At 39.2% G+C, this 18,932-nt stretch overlaps 1 protein-coding gene across 1 annotated transcript in view; it reads left to right on the top strand.

The window, feature by feature from the left end:
- Positions 1–18,932, top strand: part of INTS4 (integrator complex subunit 4) — a 117,828-nt gene that overhangs the window by 50,460 nt on the left and 48,436 nt on the right. The window contains exons 9-12 of the mRNA XM_055581407.1: positions 1,065–1,136; positions 3,781–3,955; positions 10,700–10,905; positions 13,840–13,982. Coding sequence (XP_055437382.1) covers positions 1,065–1,136; positions 3,781–3,955; positions 10,700–10,905; positions 13,840–13,982 — 596 coding nt within the window. The remainder of the gene's footprint in view (positions 1–1,064; positions 1,137–3,780; positions 3,956–10,699; positions 10,906–13,839; positions 13,983–18,932) is intronic.

Below are 18,932 nucleotides of genomic sequence, written 5' to 3'. Positions count from 1 at the left end.
CAAAAGAGCGGATGGTCAGGTCGATTGACATAGGCAGTCAATCAGTTATAATATTGGTACTTCTAGGAAAGAGCATCTAACGCATGCGCAGAAAGCTTGGAGGAGGTAATTTCTTAGCTGACTTTGAAAGGTGAGTATGGGTTAGCTAGGTAAAGAAGTAGGGAAGGAGAAAATGTGAGCAGAAATATGAGTACACTATCATGCATACTAACATCATACTCAACTATAATATCATACTAAACTACAATATCATGTTAAACCACAAGCAGTTTGATACGTTTTGGTAAGAGGGAGTGTTCAACTTGGGTGATGTGTGACAAGAGTAAGCTCTAGAGGAAAGCAGAAGCCAGGCTTTCAAGAACATAAATGAAATGATAAGGCTTTAGACTTAAGTCCATGTTGTACAAAAAGTGAATAGAGTCCATTCTGCTTGACTTACAGCGGGATGAAAACTTTCAGATATTTTATAAAATTTCATACCATAATGCAGTTATCTCTTGTCAGTTTTCCTCACTAGTATGTGAAATTGTTGAGTGCAGAATTGATGTCTTTTTGTATTTGTATTCTTCTTCCTGGTAACTCTAGGCATATAAAGAAATGGTTGCTAAATATGTATTTGTTTAAGGAATGAATGGACAAATGAATGAATAGAATGCAATGAAAAGCAAAGTAGTAGTTAAGGCAAAGGATTCTGGAGCCTGGGTTTATAGCCCAGCTCTATAATTTACGCTCTTTGTCACCTTGAATGAATTGCTTTATCTTTTTGTGCCTTCTTTCTTCGTTATGTACGTTGTGACTAATAATAGTTGTAGTGAGTATTACATGAGTTAATATGTGTATAAAGCAATTAGAGCAATGCATGACACCTAGTAGCTCTATATAGGTGCTGCTGCTGCTGCTGCTAATGGTTTTATTATTTTCCTGATGATTCGAAACCCATAGGGATGTTTACTATCAAGAATAATGTTATCTTTATGCTCTTAAGTTGGCAGCAAACTAAATTTTAAGATAATATTTAGGTCTTAATAGTTGTTTACTTTGCTCTGGATTCTTCTTTTTTATAGGGCTCTATGGAGCAAGTCAGTTCTCATTTCTTGGAACAGACGCTTGACAAGAAGCTGATGTCAGATCTGAGGGTAACTTGAATTCTTTGTTGTTTAAACTGGGTTTCTGAAACCAAAATCAGTGGAACTGTATGTCAGGTTGTGTTGATTCAATTTTATAGCCCATGAATTTGTTAATGTAGGGTGACTAGATTACATTTTAATTTAAAATCTTAGTGCTGGGTGCTAAGTTGCTTCAGTCGTGACCGACTCTGTGCAATCCTGTAAACTGTAGCCTGCCAGGCTCCTCTGTTGTTGGGATTCTCCAGGCAAGAACACTGGAGTGGGTTGCTCTGCCCTCCTGCAAATTCTTAGTAACTTGACCCAAATCACAAATTACTTCATTACATTTTAAATTATCTTAATGAGATACTTTTCACGGGTTGTGTTTTATAAAGAAGACGCAAGATTAACTTTCTCTTTTAGAAACTACAAAGGTCTGGTCTTATTTTATTAGATTGTATGACATCTTAGAACTCCTTTCAATAGCAATTCTCTTGGAAGAGTTTACATGAGAATTCAGTAGCAGCATCCTGTTACTCTGAACAGTAACAGAATGCCCTTAAACTAACTGATGGTTCTCTGATATAGTTGTCAGGAACAGATATGAGCCTGAAAATATGATAGGATCATTTATTGTCAGTATCTTAAGTTTTAAATTATAAAAGTGTTAATAAGGAATCAGAATCTTGACAAGTAGAAGGAAAAGGGAAACAGTTTACCCGTATTCCCACTACTCTTAACACATCATTTTGAGGTATTTGTCTTCAGCTGTTTCTTATGAATGTTTTAAACATGGAATCATTATATACAGATAATTTTGTAGTCTACTTTTTACCTTTACCGCTACATGCTTTTTTCATTTTGTTAGCTTATAGTTTTTACTGATAGTGTAATATCCCATTAAGTAGATGTATCATCATTTTGTAGCCCTTTGTTATACATTTATAGTTTCTCCTAAATTTTTCCACCGTTATAAATCATATAGAGAGTGTTATCTCCATGGATTTTTTAGATCTTTTCTTCTTTTGATTTATTACATAAGATAAATTCTTAGGAATGGTTGAAGAGTTGATATCTTTGCTTCATGAAACATTGCCATATGGCTTTCTTGAAGGGCATTCCCTTCATTTGAGGTCAGTGATTGCTTCAGTGTTCTTTGTGTATACTGGAGTGGAAGTGCAAAGAAGGACATGCTCATGGTGAATGATGAGGGATGGGTAATTCAAGGGTTCCTAAGATACATTGCAAGCCACAAATGGGTCCGAACCACATCCCTGTAGGCTCAGGTGCTATATTTCATCAGTGCCTTTGAGATCATCAGCTGGGAGGGTGTGGTCTCACTCCAGCAAGATTCATAGAACCTGATATCTAAAGCAGATTGCCAGTGACTTCCCTGGTGGTCCAGTGGATAAGAGTCCGAGCTCTCAATGAAGGGGGCCAGGGTTCAAGCCCTGTCAGGGAACTGGATTCTACATGCCGCAACAAAGATCGAGCATGGCACAAACAAGACCCAATGCAGGCAAATAAATAAAAATATATATAAAAGACCTGGTGAACCCAAATAAATTAAAAAAATAAAGCACGATGCCAGTTTATTCATTTATGAAGGTAACTGTAACTGTCAAGTAGACTCAATATTTACTTTAGCCAACTAGTATATCTCGCCTTAAGCAACCTGTGTAGGAAGTAAATTTGAGGCTTGCTTGGTGAGCATAATGTTGCTCAAATAAAGCATAGTCCTATGGTTTGAAAAAAATTCTTTTCTAGAGCTAGTGTATTGTCTACCCAGGATGATGCTTAGAGGGATACTGCCATTATTTTAACCTCTCTAGTTCTCTCTTTCCTGTGTTGCCATAGCAAACATAACCACCTCTCTGATGAATAGTCTTGTGTTCTCTTTAATAAAGCTGTGAGTGTGTTTCTTCAGTCACTCAGTCATGTTGGACTTCTTTGTGACCCCATGGACTGTAAAACTTACAGGCTTCTTCTGTCCATGGGATTATCCCAGCAAAAATACAGAAGTGGGTAGCCATTTCCCCCTCCAAGGAATATTCCCAGCCCTAGTATCGAACCCAAGTCTCCTATGCTCCTGTATTCGCAGGCAGATTCTTTACCAAGTGAGCCACTTGGGAAGTTACTATCTTGGATCAGATTACTATCAGCTTTGATAGACCTGAGAGTCTTTGTCTTTGCTTCAAGTTGAATTTGCATATCTCTGCTCTGATAACTATTGAATGTTTTTTTTTTAAATTAACTTTCAGAAAGCAGTCTTTTTTTTTTTTTTTTTAAGATTTATTTATTTACTTTAAAATTTTTATTTTTTCATTGTGCTGGGTCTTCATTGCCACACAGGCTTTCTCTAGTTGTGGAGAGCAGGGCTTCTCTTGTTGTGGCACGTGTGCTCTAGGTGTGTGGGCTGCAGTAGCTGCGGCTTATGGGCTCTACAGTGTGGGCTTAGTAGGTGCACAGGCTTAGTTGCTCCATGACATGTGGGATCTTCCCAGACCAGGGACTGGACCCATGTCCTCTGCATTGACAGGCAGATTCTTAACCACTAGATGACCAGGGAAGCCCCCGAGAGCAGTCTTTATTTCTCACTTTCTCATGTTCTTGGTGTGCAACTTCACTGTTCTCTCATGAATCTCCAGCAAGTGGTAATTGTTGTCTTCTACAGAGGAAACGCACTGCACATGAACGTGCCAAGGAACTTTACAGTTCGGGAGAGTTCTCCAGCGGCAGGAAGTGGGGAGATGATGCTCCCAAGGAAGAGATAGATACGGGGGCTGTGAACTTGATTGAGTCAGGAGCTTGTGGAGCCTTTGTTCATGGATTGGAAGATGAGATGTACGGTAAGAATGACTTCATAATAATAGCAGTGCCCACTTACTGAATGACTGCTATGTCACTGGCATTGTATTGAGCGATACAGATTGTCTCACTTGATCTTCCTAGTCACTCAGTGAAGACTTTATTTCACCTTCATTTTTTAAAAATAATTCTTTTATTATTTATTTGCATATTTTTGCTTGTGCTAGCTCTTCATTGTTGCACTTGGGCTTTCTGTAGTTGCGGTGAGCAGGGGCTACTCTTCGTTGCAGTGTCCTGGCTTCTCATTGCAGTGGCTTCTCTTGTCATGGAATACAGGCTCTAGGCACATAGGCTTCAGCCGTTGCAGCACATGGGCTCAGTAGTTGTGGCTCAAGGGCTCTGGAGAGCAGCCTTAGTAATTGTGATGCACAGGCCTAGTTGTTCCTTGGCATGTGGAATCTTCCCAGACCAGGGATGGAACCTGTGTCCCCTGCATTGGCAGGAGGATTCTTATCCACTGTACCACAAATGAAATGGAAAGTCCCATTTCATTTTTGTTTTGTTTTTAATATAAATTTATTTATTTTAATTGGAGGCTAATTACTTTACAATATTGTATTGGTTTTGCCATACATCAACATGAATCCGCCACGGGTATATACGTGCTCCCCATCCTGAACCCCCCTCCCACCTCTCTCCCCATACCATCCCTCTAGGTCGTCTCAGTGCACCAGCCCCAAGCATCCAGTGTCATGCATTGAACCTGGACTGGCGATTCGTTTCATATATGATATTATACATGTTTCAATGCCATTCTCCCAAATCTTCCCACCCTCTCCCTCTCCCACAGAGTCCAAAAGACTGTTCTATACATCTGTGTCTCTTTTGCTCTCTCACATACAGGGTTATTATTACCATCTTTCTAAATTCCATATATATGCGTTAGTATACTGTATTGGTGTTTTTCTTTCTGGCTTACTTCACTCTGTATAATAGGCTCCAGTTTCATCCACCTCATTAGAACTGATTCAAATGTATTCTTTTTTATGGCTGAGTAATACTCCATTGTGTATATGTACCATTGCTTTCTTATCCATTCATCTGCTGATGGACATCTAGGTTGCTTCCATGTCTTGGCTATTATAAACAGTGCTGCAATTAACATTGGGGTACACGTGTCTCTTTCAATTCTGGTTTCCTTGGTGTGTATGCCCAGCAGTGGGATTGCTGGATCATAAGGCAGTTCTATTTCCAGTTTTTTAAGGAATTTCCACACTGTTCTCCATAGTGGCTGTACTAGTTTGCATTCCCACCAACAGTGGAAGAGGGTTCCCTTTTCTCCACACCCTCTCCAGCATTTATTGCTTGTAGACTTTTGGATCGCAGCGATTCTGACTGGCGTGAAATGGTACCTCATTGTGGTTTTGATTTGCATTTCTCTGATAATGAGTGATGTTGAGCATCTTTTCATGTGTTTGTTAGCCATCTGTATGTCTTCTTTGGAGAAATGTCTATTTAGTTCTTTAGCCCATTTTTGATTGGGTCGTTTATTTTTTGGAATTGAACTGCAGGAGTTGCTGGTATATTTTTGAGATTAGTTGTTTGTCAGTTGCTTCATTTGCTATTATTTTCTCCCATTCTGAAGGCTGTCTTTACACCTTGCTTATAGTTTCCTTTGTTGTGCAGAAGCTTTTAATTTTAATTAGGTCCCATTTATTTATTTTTGCTTTTATTTCTAACATTCTGGGAGGTGGAGCATAGAGGATCCTGCTGAGATTTATGTCGGAGAGTGTTTTGCCTATGTTCTCCTCTAGGAGTTTTATAGTTTCTGGTCTTATGTATAGATCTTTAATCCATTTTGAGTTTATTTTTGTGTATGGTGTTAGAAAGTGTTCTAGTTTCATTCCATTTCATTTTTGAAAGATATTTCCCTGGGAATCCAATTCTAGGCTTTTCTCTAGCTGTGGTGAGCAGGGTCTACTCTCTAGTTGTGTTGCACAGGCTCCTGTTACAGTGGCTTCTCTTGTTTTGAAGCATGGACTCTAGGCACGTGGGCTCATTAATTGCAGCTTGAGGGCTTAGGTGTTCCAGAGCATGTAGGTTTTTCCTGGACCAGGGATCGAACCACTGTTCCCTGCATTGCAAGGTGCATTCTTAACCACTTGACTACCGGGGAAGCCCTGCTGTAATTTAAAATTTCTGTTTTTCTGTATGTAATGTATCTTTTTTTACTGTCTGCTCTTCAGGCTTTCTCTTTATTACTGGTTTTAAATGATTTAATTATCATATGGCTTGGTATAATTTTCTTCATATTTCATATACTTGGAGTTTGTTGAGCTTCTTGGATCTATGGGTTTGTTCCGCTCAGTTCAGTTCAGTCGCTCAGCCATGTCCGACTCTTTGCAACCCTATGAATCGCAGCACGCCAGGCCTCCCTGTCCATCACCAACTCCCGGAGTTCACTCAGACTCACGTCCATCGAGTCAGTGATGCCAGCCAGCCATCTCATCCTCTGTCGTCCCCTTCTCCTCCTGCCCCCAATCCTTCCCAGCATCAGAGTCTTTTCCAATGAGTCAACTCTTCGCATGAGGTGGCCAAAGTACTGGAGTTTCAGCTTTAGCATCATTCCTTCCAAAGAAATCCCAGGGCTATCTCCTTCAGAATGGACTGGTTGGATCTCCTTGCAGTCCAAGGGACTCTCAAGAGTCTTCTCCAACACCACAGTTCAAAAGCATCAATTCTTCGGCACTCAGCTTTCTTCACAGTCCAACTCTCACATCCATGCATGACCACTGGAAAAACCATAGCCTTGACTAGACGAACCTTTGTTGGCAAAGTAATGTCTCTGCTTTTGAATATGCTATCTAGGTTAGTCATAACTTTCTTTCCAAGGAGTAAGTGTCTTTTAATTTCATGGCTTTGGTCACCATCTGCAGTGATTTTGGAGTCCCCAAAAAGTAAACTCTGACACTGTTTTCACTGTTGCCCATACAAACTATGGGTTTGTAGTTTTTATCAAATTTGAAAAATCTTTGTTTGTTATTTCTTTAAATATTTTTCTGAACCCATGTTCCTTTGGGGTCTCCCAGTTACATATATATTCGGCTACTGAGTTTGTCCTGCAACTCACAGGTGCTCTATTCTTTTTTTTCACTTTTTAGTCTTTTTTCTCTTTGTTTCATTTTGAATAATGTGTGTTTTGTCTTATCTAATCTTTTCTTCCATAATGTCTAATCTGATGTTGATTCCATCTAGTTTATTTTTCACCTCAGACATTTTAATTGTCATCCCTAGAAGTTTGATTAGAATTTAAGTTTCTTTTCTTTAGTGTCTTCTATGTCACTACTTAATATGTTTAATCTTTCTTGTAGCTTTGTCAACAGAGAATGTATTTACAGTAACTGTTCTAATGTCATTGTCTTCTAGCTCTATTACTTTTGTGATTGCTGGTTTTGATTGGTTGAGTTTTCTCTTCATTATGGATTGTATTTTCCTGCTTCTATCCATGCCTGGTAATTTGTGATTGGATGCCAGACACCATGAATTTTACTTTATTGAGTGCTGAACATTGTTATATTCCTGTAAGTATTCTTGAGCTTTGTTCTAGAATGCATTTAGCTCAGGTTTTATTTTTTAGCTTTTTTAGGTGGACTGGAGTAGCACTAAGTCTCAGGGTTATTTTTCTCCACTAGTAAAACAACCCTTCTGAAAAAACTTGTTGACCATCTGTGAATTTAGGAGATTGTTTCCTCAAATCCTGGAGTGGTTCTTTCTCAGGCCTTGGGTGGTTTCTTCACAGATCAGAAATTGACTGAAGACTTAGGAGGGCCGTCTGCAGGTCTCCCAGCTTTCTCTGTCTGTGCACTTCTTTCCTTTCTATACTTTGCCCTCTAACTCTAATCACAGCTCTGTCTTCTGAACTCAGGGAGACCTACAACCTGGAGACTCTCCAGACAGTAAACTGATAAGAGTCATAGAGCTCGCCTCATTTATTTCCTGTCTCTCAGAGATCACTCCCTTTTACTGCCTGATAAATGGTGTGTTGAATACTTTTGTTTCATGTATTTTGTCTCTGTTTTTAGTTGTTTAGTTGTTTCAGAAAGAAGGATTAATCTGGCTTTGTTACTCCATTTTAACCAGTAATAGAAGCCCTTGCAAAGCTCTTAGCATTTCCACAGTACGATGCTGTCCATCTCACATATATCACAGATAGTGCTTTGAGTTGAGTGACTCCAACATCCTATTTTCAGTTAGGTTAGCATACCTAAGGAGATAATGTTGATTGTCTAAGTTTTACAGTAAAATTATGTCAGAGGATTAGAACTAAGGTCTTTAAAATGCCTACAAAAATGATAACCTTAGAACAGAATTTCTTAGAAGGACAAGAAAATTACTTTGGAAAGACAGTTCTTCTGTTAGTAGATAGAAGAATTGGGTTACCCTATTCAGTTTGCTATATATAAGGCTTTCTATATACATGAAAATTAAAGCTGCCTCTGCTTTTTTTCCCCCTGAACTTGATATATGAATGAAAAATTTAAATAGTGGAATTCCAGTTGTTAAAACCCAGTTTATCCTAAGACAGGTAACTAGAATCTATTTTGTTTCTACTAGCAGTTTTGCTTTGTTTAGTTTCTACAAATGAATTTAATCACAGTTAATGTTTATGTGGTTTATTTCTATAGTTTTTAGTTTGTCACTAAGGTCTAATTAAAGGAACTTAACTTTGGAAAGTGAGTAGATCATAACCAGCATCAGGTACGGGAGCTCTCTAATCATATTTACAGAATTCTGGGTCAGTCAGGGTCTTAGGGATACATTTGCTGGGTGAAATGGAGCCTGTTTTGTTGGCTGTAGCCGCTCTGTATCCATAGTATCACACAGTTCCAGTCCTCTTGTTGCATGTTCTCCCTCATTCCTGGGCCTTTACATGTGCTTCCTCTGTGTAGAAAGGCCCTTTTTCTTTCTTCTGGCCCAGCCACTCCATCTGGTGTTATTTTAGGGGTCACTTTGCAGAATGCTGCCTGTGATCCTGCTCAGTAGGCTGTGTGCCTCTTCTGCATTTTCTTAATAGGACCTGTGCTTTTCCGTTGTACCGTTCATCACTGTGTGATGCAGTAGACTATTCTAGTCTATAGTGGCTAGGAGATGGTATATCTTTAGTATGAAGCACAAAGCTGGTAAGTAACAAAACTAGAACCTCATTACACATGTTAAGATACCAGAGGATCAATCTTTTTTTTTTTCTCTCGAGCAGTCTAGTTCCTTTTCTCTGCCCTGGATCCTTAAGGAGACTGTTATGTATTTTCGACATTCCAAAAAGTCCAGTAGGAAATGTTACTTTAGCTACCTGTAGCTGAGCTGTGCATGGCAAAGTAGAAAGCCAAGTGTCTTTGCTTCTGCTTGGAATTGTGTCAGGTCAGGTCATACTGATTACCTCATGTTGATCAGAAGCTTCTCTGTGATTCCCTTGATACACTTGCAGGACTTACATATGAGTCAGTGCTACATAACCGATAAAGCCCTTGGAAGCAGGGTCAGCATTTAAAATATTTGGGTCCATCTCTGTCTTGTTTTATAATTATTAGCAATTTCATGTTTAAATTATATTATTGTGATGCAGAGCAGATCCTTCCCTTCTGAAAAGGAGGAATTAATAAGTACCAAGAAAAATCTGAGTCATCATCTCCCTTTAATGTAGTAATTCTGTTTTTAAGTGTCTGTAAAACCTTTCTTATACAAAAAAACCAGACTATATTTGAGAGTTTAACCACAGTTGAAGGCTTTTTTGAAACTGTACATTTTACTGTAGAACTCAGTGGGAACCATTGGAATGAAACAGGCATCTGTGGAAGTCTTGTGAGCATGGACTGTAACTTACTCATCTCTCATCTCTATATCCCAACACTCAGCACAGGGCCTGGCATATAGTGCGTGTTCAGGATGCATTGTCAGTGAATGAATGCAGGGCTTCCTGGACTCAGTGGCCTCACTGTTACATGTTCTGAGCATATAAAGAGATAGGGGACATGCCTCGGTTTTCAAGGTGCTTACAAGGTCTGTACCTATATCATAGTTAATACTTATTGAGCCTTTAACACATGTCAGACAGTGTGCTACGTGCTTTCCCCACACTATGTCCTTTACTCCTCCTAACTGCTCTGTAAGAAATGAGTATTCTCTTGAAGTGCTATGAAGTGAAGTTACTTATTCAAGATCACCGTCCAAGTTAGTGGATGGATTACTTTTTGCAGTTCACTGTGAGACCTCTGTCATTCCAGAGCCAGTACCCTTAACCACTACCTGACACTAGTCTGTAATTAGCAGACCAGAGTACTAGTCTTATCTCTGCTCTCACTTTGAGGCAAGTTTATCCACTTTGTTGAGTCTTATCTCTATAGATTGAGAATAATGATACTTGACCCTATTTTAATCTTAATAATGCTGTTTGAAAAGTGCTTTTTAAAAAAGTACTGTGGTTGGAATACTGAGATAATAAGACAACTGAGTTTTCAAGAAATTTAAGTTAATGGAGATAGACATGTGACTTGATCACATGTCTGTGGATTTAAGATCTGAACCTCAGTTCTTGTGGTACCAGCATCCTTGTTTGTAGGTCCATGTGAAGGCAGTAGCAGAATCTACAGGGTTGGAGGAGATCTCCCAGAGAGAGTTTGCAGAGTGAGAGGAGTAAAGGGGGAAACACAAGCCTGAATGAGGAGTCCTTGCATTTTATCCATGGGTCTTAACTTGATGTGCAGTTTTGTTTGTTCCCTTCTCTCTAGAAGTCCGCATTGCTGCTGTGGAGGCGCTCTGCATGCTGGCCCAGTCTTCACCCTCTTTTGCTGAGAAGTGCCTTGATTTCCTGGTTGACATGTTTAATGATGAAATTGAGGAAGTACGTCTACAGTCCATACATACCATGAGAAAAATCTCTAACAATATCACCCTTCGAGAGGATCAGCTTGACACTGTCCTGGCTGTGTTAGAGGTGAGTGATCACAATTTGTTATGCATTTCTTCATCACTACCTACTGAGTGCTGCTTTTCTTTTCTTTTTCTTCTGCCAGACATTGGTGATAAAATAGTGAAGAGGTAGCACAATTCTGCTTTCTGATCACAGCTCCTTCATGATGGAGGAGACTGACTGTTAAACAGGATTATTTGAATAAAGCTTAGTATTGCTATGATCAGGAAAGGATGGGATGCCCTGGGAATACAGAGTATCTAATCTGAGTTAGCCAAGGTAAAGTTGGGGAGATAGGGAAGAAAGAAGGAATGCTGTAGTGGATACTTGAAGGAGTAGGACTTAATGAGGCATTTTCTTTCTTTCTTTTTTTTTTAATGAAAGTATAGTTGACTTGCTATATTAGAAAAATTAGAAAGAGAAATTATATTAGATTCACGTATATAAAGAATTTTCTTGGGAAGGAGTGGCGCTGATGGTAGTGGGGTGGAAGGGTACCAGGCAGAGGGAGCAGTGTCTTAAGGATCCAGAGGTAAAAGTGGATATGATATATTCAAGGAATTGGGAAGAGCCAAATAAATACATAAAATTAAAAAAAAAAATCAGTTAGGACCCATCCAGTCATTCTGGTTAAAATGAATAAATAAAATTAAAAAGGAGTAGTTGCTGATATATGTAACAACATGGATACATTATGCTAAATGAAAGTAGCCAGGCACGAGAAGCAGCATGCTCTATGATTTCATGTATATGACATTTGGAAAGACAAAAGTGTAGCAGAAAATGCATCATTGATTGCTAGAAACTGGGGTGAGGGGTAGGCTCCAAAGGGACACGAGGAAAGTGAGTGATGCAGGTGTTGTGTATCGTGATTGTGATGGTGGTTACATAACTATATGGATTTGTTAAACTCATGGAAGTGTGCACTAAACAGGATGAATTTTATAGAATATAACACATGTCAATAAACCTGACTTTAAAAAAAATGCTTTGGAGATCCTATTTCCTGCTAAAAGTAACCAAAATGCAGAAGAGAAATGGCTGATTCCAGGCATTTCTGAAAGCAGATATTAGCTTTCAAACACCCCTAGGCTCATATCAAAAGACCCAGGAGATGACTTAAATAGTCTCTCACTGGCCAAAGGTGAAACATCTCATTAAGATTACAATGGCAAATATGATGAAACCCATGATTTTATAATAATTAAGTAAAACACTTCATTAGTCACATTGGAAGATGCTTAGTAATCAACTCATTATTTTGAAAACTGGTAAATTAAGGAATCAAGCATTTATCCTTCCTTTTCCTATACAAATGGAACTTCAAGACAACCAGCTAGGTGATAAAGGGAAGTTTCTCTTATAGAAGTATTCCAGTTAATAAATCAAGAATGATAGAATTTACATATCATGGTTTTACAACTTTAATGAATTACTAGATCTAGGCAGTGATCGTCAGTGGTTAGTAATATCACAAAGGAGAAATATATAGTTGCTTAGAGAAGTATACGGTACCACCTGTGAAGTGGTCTTATAAAAAAAATTGAACCTGGTTCTGATCAAGCCTGTTAATCAAACTACCATCTCGAGATATACAGGGGAGAAATTGCAAGGGGTAAAAAAAGTGAGATGTAAAGAGATTTTACGTATTAAAAGATACTTAAGGGGCATATTACCCAACTGCAATGGGTGGACATTCTTGGAGCCTGATTAGAACGAGTAAAACCTTTTTGAGTAGGGGAAATTTGATTATGGGGTGGATATTTGATATTAAAGAATTATTAAAATTTTAGGCATTGTATTGGTTTTATGGGTTTTTTTTTTTTAATAAAGACTCATTTTTAAAAAGAAGTATTATGAAAATATTTACCAACAGAATGCTATGATTTCTCTGACTGGATTCAAAATAATTTGGGAGGGGAGGGTTAAGGTATAGATGAAACATGATTGGCTGTGAGTTAATTGTTGAGACTGGGGGGTTTCTTGTGTCTACTTATTTATACATGCTTCAAATTGTCTATGTTAGAAAGTTTTAAAGAACTGGCAAAAAATGCTATGAAGATATCAATAAGAGTAAAACTGATATGTGTCCATTTACGTTAGCATTAAGAAGTTGTTGGTGAACTCTTCTAATCATTTTAGTGAGGTTGAGCAGAAGGTATTGGGGAGGGAAGAGGCCACTTTCTGACATCACCTGGTGTACCTCTTTTTTTGTTTATCTGCCCTAGCCACGTTGCTATTTTTTCAACATGCTTTTGCCTTTCAAACATAGGCTTAATGTTTGCTGTTCCCTTTGATCATGCCACGTAAAATAACCCTCCAGTCCTAGCACTCTTAACCTTCTTTATAGTTTCTCATATCTTATTTATTTAGGGTGTGCTAGGTCTTTGTTGCTGTGCATGGGCTTTCTCTAGTTGCAGTGAGCAGGGGCTGCTCTCTAGCTGTGGTGCTTGGGCTACCCGTTGCCGTGGCTTCTCTTGTTGCAGAGCACTGACTCCAGGACATGCAGGCTTCAGGAGTTGTAATGCACGGGCTTAGTTACCCTGAGGTATGTGGAATCTTCCCAGACTAGAGATGGAACCCGTGTCCCTTAACCACTGGATCAGTCCTTTAGCTGTTTATTTTTGTCTTTTCACTGGAAGGAAGCTCCTGAGAACAGGGATTCGATTTTAATTATGGCTGTATCCCTAACACTTGGTACATAGTAGGTACTGATAAATGTTGACTGCTTAATAAGTATTCTGTAAATATAGAGTGTACAAATGAATGAATGAACAAATGAATGGATTCTTCAAATATCATTTCAAATTTTACCTCCTCTGTGAAGTCTTTTCAACTACTAGCCCCTCCCCTTTGAGAGGGGCTCTTGGCCTAATCCTCCCACTTTAACTTGTACAGTCCTCCATAATAGCTAATCCATAGTGATTGCTTTTTATTATTACTTTTTTTTTTTTTAAGGATTCATCTAGAGATATTAGAGAGGCTCTTCATGAACTCCTATGCTGTACTAATGTTTCAACCAAAGAAGGGATTCATCTTGCACTGGTGGAGCTGCTAAAAAATTTAACCAAGTACCCTACTGATAGGGACTCCATATGGAAGTAAGCATTTTTTTTTTTCTCATTTGCTTTCTGAGTTTGATAATGTGTTAAATGTATAGTGTTGACATTATTCGATGGATTATCATGGATTGAGATATGGCCTTCAATTTTGCCTTCACTGTAGAAACCTGATTCAACTTAGCCATACCCTCAAGAATCTGGTTCCTAAACTAAATATCATGTCTTAGGTTATTCATTTGTCCATCCATCCACCTAGCAAATATAATGTGCCCGCCATGTGCTTACTATGTGCCAAGCCCTATGGTAACTTTTGGAGGTACAGAGATGAGTCTGGAGATTCCGTTTTCCTCGTATATGATGTTAGTCACTCCTTTGTCTGTTTCCATCACTGTGAAGATTAGAGGGAGGGTAAGTACTTGATCTTCAGATGGAAAATCATGATTCCCCTGATTACCTCTTAACACTGTTCATTTGAAGAGCTACTTGCATACATTTACTATAAACTGTGCTTTGTTGTACTCCACATATTTCAGCAAACTTATGTGATGAGATCACTCCAAATATATGATTTATATAATTTAATATAGTTTAACAATTAAAAAAAATTATTACCAAAACTAGAAAAACTGTGGGTCAAATCAGGTACAAATCAGGTCAAATGAAGATATACTAAAAGTTTAAAATACCAGGAAATCTTGCTCTAGGTAACATTACTATTATCTGGTTTTCTGTTTTGCCATTTCTTCATGTTTTTTCAGCTCAATTCATTGTGCGTTTCTTGATTGCCTTCAGGGAGCATTCAGTCATTTGGGATGTGGGGCTACAATGTCCCCTGAGGCATAGTGAGTAAAAGGGCTGAGAGAGGTCAGAAAACTAGTGAATTAAGTTCTTTCTACACAGAAGGAAATCAAGACTGGGGAAAAGTGTACTTTCCCAACAGTATCAAGTGTTTTGAATGCAATGCCTTTCATACCCCATACTCCTATCAGTTTGTTCATGGGGTTTGTTTTCTCTCTTTTGCCGATCTTACTTTCTACTCCTTGGTGAAGTCTCATCTCCTTTGTGAAATTTTCTCTGGTCATGGTGATCTCTTCTACCTTTGACAAGTAGAAAGCAAATGATATCAAACTATCGTTTAATAGTTCATTACCTTGTAGTGTTAGTCATCTTTGCCTCAGTTAGATTATAAACTCAATGAAAGCATTAAATTAGGTTCTGTTTCTTTTTAATTGGGCACACCTTCTACGCTAGAAATTTATTAAAAATTAGAAAAAAATGCCTAAATACCAGTACATATATAGGTTTTTTTCTTTGCCTTTTAAAGGGCATTCATGTAGTCATAGTAGTTAACTAATAGCCAATTAATAATAGCTAAACTAATAGTTAATTGAGTTCTTCTTATATAATGGCTGGAGAAGGCAATGGCGCCCCACTCCAGTACTCTTGCCTGGAAAATCGCATGGATGGAGGAGCCTGGAGGGCTGCAGTCCATGGGGTCGCGAAGAGTCGGACACGACTAAGCGACTTCACTTTTACTTTTCACTTTCATGCATTGGAGAAGGAAATGGCAACCCACTCCAGTGTTCTTGCCTGGAGAATCCCAGGGACGGGGGAGCCTGGTGGGCTGCTGTCTATGGGGTCGCACAGAGTCGGACATGACTAAAGTAACTTAGCAGTATATAATGGCAGACCCCTTGCTAAGTACTTTTCATTCATTATTTTGTTTAATCCTAAGAAATATATCTATTCAAGGCCACATAGTTATTAAGTTTCCTGTTTCAGATCAGGTCTCTTCCGATTTTAGAACTTCACTCAGGAAATCAGTTAGAATGCTTTTGTCTACAAGTAACAGAAAATCTGATTTAAAAAGGGCTTAATCACTGTCTAGTGTTTTTGCTTAACAAAAAAGTCAGAGAGTTGATTTCAGGATAGGTCATTCAACAGTTAAACATGATAAATACTCTGGTTGCTTTTTTTGGAATTCATTTGACTTTCTTCTCATAGTTGCAAGATGGCTGTCTCATAAGACAGGATGTTAAGACAGAAAGAGAAGGACATTCCCTCTATGCATTTTTTTTTTCTCTATCTTCTTAAAAAAATTTATTGAAGTATAGTTGCTTTACCACCCCACTCCAGTACTCTTGCCTGGAAAATCCCATGGACGGAGGAGCCTGGTAGGCTGCAGTTCATGGCGTCGCTGAGAGTCAGAAATGACTGAGCGACTTCACTTTCACTTTTCACTTTCATGCATTGGAGAAGGAAATGGCAACCCACTCCAGTGTTCTTGCCTGGAGAATCCCAGGGACGGGGGAGCCTGGTGGGCTGCCGTCTATGGGGTCGCACAGAGTCGGACACGACTGAAGCAACTTAGTAGCAGCAGCAGCAGTTGCTTTACAATGTTGTGTTTGGTTCAGTTGCTCAGTCGTGTCTGACTCTTTGCGACCCCATGAATCGCAGCACGCCAGGCCTCCTGTCCATCACCAACTCCCGGAGTTCACTCAGACTCACGTCCATCGAGTAGGTGATGCCATCCAGCCATCTCATCCTCTGTCGTCGCCTTCTCCTGCCCCCAATCCCTCCCAGCATCAGAGTCTTTTCCAATGAGTCAACTCTTCGCATGAGGTGGCCAAAGTACTGGAGTTTCAGCTTTAGCATCATTCCTTCCAAAGAAATCCCAGGGCTCATCTCCTTCAGAATGGACTGGTTGGATCTCCTTGCAGTCCAAGGGACTCTCAAGAGTCTTCTCCAACACCACAGTTCAAAAGCATCAATTCTTCGGTGCTCAGCCTTCTTCACAGTCCAACTCTCACATCCATACATGACCACAGGAAAAACCATAGCCTTGACTAGACGAACCTTTGTTGGCAAAGTAATATCTCTGCTTTTGAATATGCTATCTAGATTGGTCATAACTTTCCTTCCAAGGAGTAAGCGTCTTTTAATTTCATGGCTACAGTCACCATCTGTAGTGATTTTGGAGCCCAGAAAAATAAAGCCTGACACGGTTTCCACTGTTTCCCCATCTATTTCCCATGAAGTGATGGGACCGGATGCCATGATCTTCGTTTTCTGAATGTTGAGCTTTAAGCCAACTTTTTCACTCTCCAGTTTCACTTTCATCAAGAAGCTTTTAGAGAAGCAAAAAGCAAAGGAGAAAAGGAAAGATATAAACATCTGAATGCAGAGTTCCAAAGAATAGCAAGAAGAGATAAGAAAGCCTTCTTCAGCAATCAGTACAAAGAAATAGAGGAAAACAACAGAATGGGAAAGACTAGGGATTTCTTCAGGAAAATTAGAGATAACAAAGGAACATTCATGCAAAGATGAGCTCGATAAAGGACAGAAATGGTATGGACCTAACAGAAGCAGAAGATATAAAGAAGAGATGGCAAGAATACACAGAAGAACTGTACAAAAAAGATCTTCATGACCCAGATAATCACGATGGTGTGATCACTCATCTAGATCTGGAAATCCTGGAATGTGAAGTCAAGTGGGCCTTAGAAAGCATCACTACGAACAAAGCTAGTGGAGGTGATGGAATTCTAGTTGAGCTATTCCAAATCCAAGGAGTAAGCGTCTTTTAATTTCATGGCTGCAGTCACCATCTGCAGTGATTTTGGAGCCCAAAAAAATAAAGTCTGACAGTGTTTCCACTGTTTCCCCATCTATTTCCCATGAAGTGATGGGACCGGATGCCATGATCTTGGTTTTCTGAATGTTGAGCTTTAAGCCAACTTTTTCACTTTCCACTTTCACTTTCATCAAGAGGCTTTTTAGTTCCTCTTTACTTTCTGCCATAAGGGTGGTGTCATCTGCATATCTGAGGTTATTGATATTTCTCCCGGCAATCTTGATTCCAGCTTGTGTTTCTTCCAGTCCAGCATTTCTCCTGATGTACTCTGCATACAAGTTAAATAAGCAGGGTGACAATATACAGCCTTGACGTACTCCTTTTCCTATTTGGAACCAGTCTGTTGTTCCATGTTCAGTTGCTTCCTGACCTGCATACAGATTTCTCAAGAGGCAGATCAGGTGGTCTGCTATTCCTATCTCTTTCAGAATTTTCCACAGTTTATTGTGATCCACACAGTCAAAGGCTTTGGCATAGTCAATAAAGCAGAAATAGATGTTTTTCTGGAACTCTCTTGCTTTTTTGATGATCCACCAGATGTTGGCAATTTGATCTCTGGTTCCTCTGCCTTTTCTAAAACCAGCTGAACATTAGAAAGTTCACGGTTCATGTATTGCTGAAGCCTGGCTTGGAGAATTTTGAGGATTACTTTACTAGCATGTGAAATGAGTGCAATTATGTGGTAGTTTGAGCATTCTTTGGCATTGCCTTTCTTTGAGATTGGAATGAAAACTGACCTTTTCCAGTCCTGTGGCCACTGCTGAGTTTTCCAAATTTGCTGGCATATTGAGTGCAGCACTTTCACAGCATCATCTTTCAGGATTTGAAATAGCTCAACTGGAATTCCGTCACCTCCACTAGCTTTGTTCGTAGTGATGCTTTCTAAGGCCCACTTGACTTCACATTCCAGGATTTCCAGATCTAGATGAGTGATCACACCATCGTGATTATCTGGGTCGTGAAGATCTTTTTTGTACAGTTCTTCTGTGTATTCCTGCCACCTCTTCTTAATATCTTCTGCTTCTGTTAGGTCCATACCATTTCTGTCCTTTATCAAGCCCATCTTTGCATGAAATGTTCCCTTGGTATCTCTAATTTTCTTGACGAGATCTCTAGTCTTTTCCATTCTGTTTTTTCCCTTTATTTCTTTGCATTGATTGCTGAGGAAGGCTTTCTTATCGCTTCTTGCTATTCTTTGGAACTCTGCATTCAGATGCTTATATCTTTCCTTTTTTCCTTTGCTTTTTGCTTCTCTTCTTTTCACAGCTATTTGTAAGGTCTCCCCAGACAGCCATTTTGCTTTTTTTTGCATTTCTTTTCCATGGGGATGGTATTGAACCCTGTCTCCTGTACAA

This window comes from Bubalus kerabau, chromosome 5 (genome assembly GCF_029407905.1).
Source record: "Bubalus kerabau isolate K-KA32 ecotype Philippines breed swamp buffalo chromosome 5, PCC_UOA_SB_1v2, whole genome shotgun sequence".
NCBI classification, from domain to species: Eukaryota; Metazoa; Chordata; class Mammalia; order Artiodactyla; family Bovidae; genus Bubalus; species Bubalus kerabau.
Note: the sequence above shows the minus strand (reverse complement) of the source record. Positions and strands in the feature narration are given on the sequence as shown.